Here is a 7,369-nt window from a genome sequence, read left to right as displayed (position 1 = left end):
TCGGCAATTTACCAAACTATTGTCACGGCCCATGTAGTAGGTAAAGAAAAAAAAGGGAAACATCTCCAGCCATGGTAAATCGATGCTTACACACAGCTAATCTTTGCAGTTGTTTTTTTTTGGAGTGGTCCTTTACAGATCAAAGCCCACAGGTCGACGACCACCTAGGCCTGGAAGACCCATATTTGCGGAGGCCCCCCCTACGATTTTCCGGCCCATTGGACCGCTACGACGGAGGAGAGAGAGAAACGCCCAGAGCTCGCAGGACAGGCCGTACGGTGTCCGGCGAATGGCGGCGATGGGCGGGAGCGGCGGGCCCGGCGACGACGCGGCGGAGGGCGCAGGAGCCGGGTTCGAATGGGATGCCGACTCCCAGCTCTACTACCACGCCAGGTAACTGCTTCGTTTCTCGCTACGTGCTCCAGCGTTCCGCTGATTGGGCGCGCAGACGGTCGGTCGCTTCAGGCGGTTGGGATTTCCCGCGACCCGTTCCGTTAGTGCGTGCGGTTTCAGTTCTCCCCACGCTGCGAGCTGATGCCTGAACATGATCGTTTTGGCAGAAAGCTGGTAGAAACTCGTGGTGACCACACATGAAAAGGAAGCTGCAGATTTAGGTGTCCCGTTGCCGCTTGAGTGCCTACCTGTTATATTTTCTTTTCTGTTCAATTGATTGATGGTTGGTTCTTTCGCGTAGTTGTGATTTTCACTTTAATATATGTCTCTATATGTACCGATTTGGCGTTCAGTTTTCTCAGCTGTGGATATCATATGCTGCTGTTGGCTCGAAAAGCACTAGCTCCTATGGCAGGCAGAGAGTGTTGTCTAGAAAGAACATGGGGATTTTTTTTTTGGTGGCACTATATGTTTGCCTTGTACACCTGTACATGCTTACTGGAGAAATCTGTGAGATTTAGTGGGTGTTGGGTTCTGTGTATCGAGCCGTTTGACAATCATATGGGTTACCATCATAACCTCGTGCATGTCCATTTTGACTGATCAGATGCAATTATCCTTCTCTCTGTTCCTCGAGATATTTAGAGATTCGATGAAATTGATGTAAAGTGATGCTCACTTTGTTCTTACTTGTTTGGCTGTTGAGTCCTTGCAAAATACTGTTCAACTGAACATGTTCAAAAGATTATAATTAAGGAAATAGTAGGCTCTTGGTGCAGCACATTTTTCTTCCAATTAATCCTATTAATTCTGTTTCAATTATGGCCTGTAGCATTGTTCTGTTTCAAAATATGCTTTCGGTATTTACTTGAATTTATCATTTTCAGTACTGCTTTTTACCATGACCCTGTCGCTGGATGGTACTACAGCAGCAGAGATGGCCAATACTACATCTACAAAAATGGAAATTACATGCCACTGACGACAGATCTGGTAATTACAACTTGAGCTAGCTCCTCCAAATTCCTCAGCTTGCTGTTGTCTCAAGTGACTTTTGCAATCTTACATTCGTAAACAGGAAAATGGACCCACAGAAAATTATCCATATGATGAGGCCAACCAAGATATCTTGGAACACTCTTGTATGTGTCTTAACTCAAATTAACTGCATTTTGACGGCATATTCAATCACTGTATCTTGTTTCAGATTCTGGTTAGTGTCTATTTCTTGTAATAGGAACATTTGATCTTTAAATTCAGACACCAGTGACTAACAATAATGAAATTTGAAGGGTCAAAACGTATGATTTTGAGTTTCTCTGATGGGGAAGGCATTGGAAGAATAACACAATTTGTTTAATTGTTTCCATGTTTAACAGCAGGCTTGGAAACAGCTACACCTGACAATGAGAATGAAACACTGGGACCGCCATCAGAATGGTTCTTGCCTAATCAATTAGCTCGCTTATATTTTATTAATAATTAGTAATTTTAGTGTTTGTTCTTGTTTTTAACTTTTTTTTTTGTTTTCCCATAGGATGGAGGAAACACTGATAAACTTGTATTTGTCAGGCTACTCAAACAGTGAAGTCAATGCTGAAAGTTCATTAGGGAACACACATACAAACGGTTAGTATTGATTTTCACTTTACTTTCTTATGTTGAGAGGTGCTGAAGTTTATACAGTCAGCACTAATGAATTCACAATCACCAGAGGAAGACGGAATTGAGACAACTGGGAACAAACTGGATAGCTTGACCTCGCACAGTGCTTCAGTATCTCTGAATGATGCTACATCAGAGCAAACTGAATTTGAAATGGAAACAAAGAATTCCACTGATGTGCATGAATCTTTGGGGGAAGGTGAGGAACCCTTCTATTACTGCCTTAATTTTCTCAGTTCACAACAGCAATAACAACAATCACAGCATCAACAACAAAGCCTTTTAGTCCCAAGTAAGTTGGGTATGTTAATGTTCTTGTTCTGTCATCTGAAAACTGAGTACCGTGAAGCCCATAACACACGTGCAGCACTAACAGATATCAGCATCTTGATTATCTGTTTTTTTTTGTTATTCCATGTTAAATTGTGCCAAATCTGACTAGCATTTGGTTTTATTTAATGTTTCCCCAGAGGAAGAAAAATGGCTTGCTCAGTATGGTCAGGTAGAGAGGTTAAATGATGATCAACCTTTACCTCCAACAATTGATATATGGGATTGGGATGTGGTCCAAGATCATGTTAGCAAAGGTCAGCCGGTGGTTAGGCTTGTGGGGTGCTTATCTAGGGGTTCAAGTAAGCTTCATCCTTCTCTGCCTGCTCGTGGTGGCCTTCTAAGGACTGCTCCTGTGCGTGAAGTTCATCTTGACCTTGTGCGAGTTTCAACAGGTAAGACTGGCTAGGTTCTACAAAGACTGGGCATGTGTCACTATACATGTCGGGAGAAATAGTAGGTTTTACTGCCTAATTTGCAAGTCTTGTTTTGTCGAAACTAATATCAAATGACCTTTTGCTGGCTTGCTGCACATATCATCACTTAGGATAGACCAGTGGGAAATCCCCTTTTCCCCTGAATCTTAGAAAAGCTATACTTTTAAGAGTTCTAATTGTTTTTGTTTCTTACAAGTTTTCACTTTTTCTTATTATCAGGGAAGCTATACAGGCTAAGGAACCCTAGCAGAAAGTACTTAGCCTCTTTATCCACATATGACTCCTCCAACCCAACAAAAGATTGGGGGTTTCCTGATATATATGCAAATCCTGATATTAATTTGAGTAAGCAGTCCACTGCAAAGTGCCAATCTGAAGTTCTTACTGATGAATCTTGTATCGGGGGAAGTGTCTCCGCTGCTAATACCATGGCAAGTTAATCTGAAATGATTTTGCATTACGATTTGCTAAAGTATTGTTAAACTGTTAGCAGATGTTTACTTTCATAATTCATCATTGGACTTTATGCCCCATATGTGTTTGAATTGAAACCCAATTGTGCAATGTATCGTTTGTTGTGTCTCATGATGAACTGATATAATCTAAATCAATAGTGGAAGGTCTAGACGCAAACTCAAGGTGGGTTGGATAGACAGTTACTATTTTTCTCTTCACAAGAAATTTCCCTATGAAATGATACTATTAGGTTTCTCGGCTCTTGTCTTGCAACACTTGTTGATGTCTCATGTGAAGTAACATACAGCTTGCAGCCTGATACAGTTTTGCAATCAATGAGTAGGCAGTATTAGTTTGAAAAGATACACACAAGTACACAACTAGCACCTTAAGGCACTCTGTTGGAGCGCTATATTTGCGCCTTATTGATTCTCATGGCTATCGTTGGGCATATGAGCACAGTCAGATTGGTGGGTTGTAGTTGTGCCTTATTGAGTTATTGATGCTTGTGGCTACAAAGCCCAAATTTCCTTTATAGGGACGCAGTTGATTATAAGTTACCTGACAAGTCTTTGAATTGTTATTGTTTCCATACTATTTGGTATCAGAAGTCAGCAAGTCAATATACTTCTTAACGCTGCACTGAAATGTTCATGAATGATGTTAGATTATTCCATGCTCTTTTCTCAAAACTAAAGTAATGAAGCATTTGTCGATTTGTTCCACTGTATGGCTATTTCTCAGTTCTCACTCATAATTGGTAAAAGATAAAAGTCAGTGTTGGTGTTTTCTATATCAGCTGTAGTTTTGAGATTTATATTATATTTTCAGGAGCCAAAGACAAAAGCTTACAGGGACAGAGCTGCCGAGAGAAGGATCCTACATCGTGGCTTAGGGGTAGGGCCTGGACAGAAGCAGAGTAACACCAACAATTTCGATGAATACGAGGAATCAATCGAGGACATTGATTCAATGGGAACTGTGTCAGTTGATTTGAATTTCCGTTCCAGCGGCTTGCTTTCTGCTAAGAGAATAATGGAGAACATGGGCTGGAAGGAGGCATGTGTTTGCCACTCTGTCTATCATTTATGCTTTGTCTGTATTGGTAAAAGTTTTTTGCATTCTAGAACCCCAGTGAATGATGTGTTTGCCACTCTGTCTATCTGCAAGATAGTGAGGATATTTGTTTTTTTAAATTTCATTCCATGCTAATTTTGCCTGGACACATAGAATCTGTTTGTATTTAAAAAAAAGTCTGTCTAATCTCAATTCATTTGGAGATCTGATAGATACATCAAGTACAAGGGCTACCAAAATAGCCTGCAGTGAGTTTTTATAACTTTGTAACATGATGTTTTCATGCTGCTAATTTATATTTACTACCAGTGGCAATAAGAAATTAGGAACTATTTTTTGTGAACAATTATTCTAATTGACCACTTTTTTCATAAATACATAATCTTTTATCAGGTTATGATCTTCTGAATAGGTGGTGTTCTCATTGATTTTTCGTTCCCTCAATTATTTAGGGAGAGGCCCTTGGAAAAAGCAGAAAGGGTATTGTAGAACCTATACAGCCTACCATCAACAAACATGGTGCCGGCTTGGGATGGAATCAAACCCGCTAAGATGTTCCTTTGAAGATTCCAGTCTGTGTTTTGTATCATCTGGAGGTAAGTTCCAATTGTATCGAATAAATGGGAGGGAACTTCAGTGAACTTGATTCTAATTTTTGCTATTCTTCTCGCACAGTTCTAAAATGTAATCTATGTGTAATAACCCATCAAATTTGGTGTTCTTGATTCAAGTGCAACTATTTCAACGAAAGAATTGAGGTAACTGGCTTGTGTTTGCTGCTTTAACTCTGACATGTTTTAGGGCAACAGTCTATTTGCAGCAAAGTCTTCCTGAGCATCTTTGTTAAAACCCATGGGCATGGAGATATTGGGTTGACAAAAGACCCATCTTATATAACACGGAAATCAGTAAAAAGTTTTTTTTTTGACAACCACCTTGGAGAATCAAGTTAACTCATCTTGATCATAGTGCAGTGTGCATGGGTAAATCATTAGCCCCTTAACTAATTTGCTGCGACAACACATAAGCATGGTAGGCTGCTGCTTTCTTGCCTCCATGCTTGTGAGCTAAGCTTAATCATGGTAATATTTTTTGTGCTGCTAGATAGCTTAGATTAACCCATATTTTTTACAACTTTACAAGGAAACTTTTCTGAACCTGTATATGGAATATAGATCACTGCTAGCAGTGATAACTCTGTTGTCCCTACAAAAAGAAGAAAGGAAGGTGTGCTGTTTTTGTGAGGGTAGAAGAACTTACAATTCAAGCCAGTGTTGTCTGTCCCAAATAGAAATCCTAGTTCCATTGTAAATACTCTACATGTTCTACTCATTGGAATTACTATCTTCTATGGGATTAGAGGTGTTGTTCCTGGTTAATTAAGACTGCTCATTTACCGATGGGAATTTGTAGTAGAGGGTTCATCAAGATCTCTAAGCCTGCAAAATTTTTAGTACATTGGCAGTGTTTTTAACCGCAGCTTCCTTTCGACACAAATTACAAAAAAGATTGGGTAACATTATTAGTTTATTAATGCTAGCTGCTGAGGTGTAGATCTAATCCTTTTGTTAAGCTGCAGAGCAGAGAGCTACTATTAGAAAGAGCTGTATTGTTGATTCTTACTGCATAATAAAGCTGTTCTGTGTGTGTTACTACTTAACCCTAACAAGAGACCAGCTATTGTGATTGCTCGTTCAGAGGTTCTTGCTGCAATTAAAATTTCTGCCAATGATGAGTTGATGACCTTCTGCCATTGCTGCATGCACATATAATTGCATAAGCAGGCATAATTTTACTATGAAGAAAGCTTCCGTGCATTGAGAAATAGGTTGGAGATATCTGTAATTCATTTGTCATTGTCTTTTGTGGTTTGATTTTGAGTTTTTTTTCACCTGTTAAGACTAATGAAAGGCAATATATATTTTCTCTAATTCCCCCACATGAGTTAAATGGAAGTTGGGCCATTGCTGTATGGATGTGCATATCAATTATTCACAATGTATTGAAAAACTTGCTTGCATAACTAAATTATGTCCTTCTAGCTAGCACAAATCATGTGCCTGTACTCGCTCAGTCACATCAATATCAAGCTGTGTATAGAAAAATTAACTAGCACATTACGTTCTGCTGCTTCTGCACAATAGGACAGCTTATGTAAGTTGTGTAACATAGTTGAGGTTACTGAATTGTGGTATGTCATTGTCATCAGGGAAGTATGCAACTGCCCTGGCAGCAACTATCATGGTATTTTATCTTTCTGAGGGCTGGGTTGAAGGCAATCATGCTCACCATGGATTCTCCACGCCTAGCTGCTGCGAAGCTGACATCAAGAACAGGTCACTTCTTGGCAGCCCTTGCCTCTCAGATCTTAAAATGAGTAACATCCATGCCTTCTTGCACGACTGAATACCATTTTGCTGTGCTGCAGGTCCTTCCACCACTCTTGATGATGAAGAGATTTTTTAGGGTCTGGACCATGGCAAGATGGATCAAGTTTTTGCCAGCTTCAGAGTTTATTGCAAATTATTTTTGTCTGGCTTCTTAGGCATGCTCTGGGAGTGGAAGGTGATGCTGCTGTCATCATCCGTTACTGGACAAATTGACCACCCTGGAAGGTGATGTTGCTGTCAGCCATCTCTTGCAGTTTCGTGCTTTGGTATGCCGATGCCGATGCCGATGCCGATGCAGAAAACACAAGTCCTGAAACACAACGCAGCAGATGTCGGCAAGCGACTAGTATGTCTCAGTTAGGTGTGCTATGTTGTAATAAGCCAGAAGAGGACCTCCAAGCAGTAACTTCGAGATGTTATCTTTCTATATAGTTAGTCCTACTCATAAAGGGCTGTAGTAGGAATCAAGTATAGAAGTGTCATGTAATGATGCACAATAGAGTAGTGTCGTGTGTAGACTATGAGCTTATATTTATGATCCACAAATAAATTTATCTTTTGAAGAAAATACATGTCCATTAGAAACTGGATTGACTATCAGCTCATACTAGTCATTCTGCA

General features: G+C 40.0%; 1 protein-coding gene across 3 annotated transcripts; it reads left to right on the top strand.

Moving 5' to 3' along the window:
- On the top strand, positions 215-7,369 carry LOC8056554. 3 transcript variants are annotated; one of them, XM_021457930.1, is made up of 13 exons: positions 215-393; positions 1,281-1,386; positions 1,472-1,535; positions 1,776-1,833; positions 1,931-2,022; positions 2,108-2,257; positions 2,529-2,783; positions 3,045-3,256; positions 4,113-4,340; positions 4,811-4,954; positions 5,034-5,116; positions 6,568-6,694; positions 6,787-7,369. In XM_021457930.1, the coding sequence occupies exons 1-10, from the start codon at positions 290-292 to the stop codon at positions 4,907-4,909; spliced, it is 1,368 nt and encodes a 455-aa protein (XP_021313605.1). In that variant the 5' UTR covers positions 215-289; the 3' UTR covers positions 4,910-4,954; positions 5,034-5,116; positions 6,568-6,694; positions 6,787-7,369. The 3 variants fall into 3 exon arrangements, with proteins under 3 accessions (XP_021313605.1, XP_021313604.1, XP_002457271.1); XM_021457929.1 differs by having other exon boundaries at positions 1,773-1,833; XM_002457226.2 differs by lacking the exon at positions 5,034-5,116 and having other exon boundaries at positions 1,773-1,833.

This window comes from Sorghum bicolor, chromosome 3, assembly GCF_000003195.3.
Source record: "Sorghum bicolor cultivar BTx623 chromosome 3, Sorghum_bicolor_NCBIv3, whole genome shotgun sequence".
Lineage (NCBI taxonomy): Eukaryota > Viridiplantae > Streptophyta > Magnoliopsida > Poales > Poaceae > Sorghum > Sorghum bicolor.
Note: the sequence above shows the minus strand (reverse complement) of the source record. Positions and strands in the feature narration are given on the sequence as shown.

What these genes read in the sequence shown, in the direction of transcription:
- LOC8056554 (XM_002457226.2), top strand. Translation starts at nt 290, where the DNA reads ATGGCGGCGATGGGCGGGAGCGGCGGGCCCGGCGACGACGCGGCGGAG. An exon ending in TGCCACTGACGACAGATCTG is followed by an intron (nt 1,387 to 1,471) that starts GTAATTACAACT and finishes ATTCGTAAACAG; the next exon opens with GAAAATGGACCCACAGAAAA. An exon ending in AGATATCTTGGAACACTCTT is followed by an intron (nt 1,536 to 1,772) that starts GTATGTGTCTTA and finishes CATGTTTAACAG; the next exon opens with CAGGCTTGGAAACAGCTACA.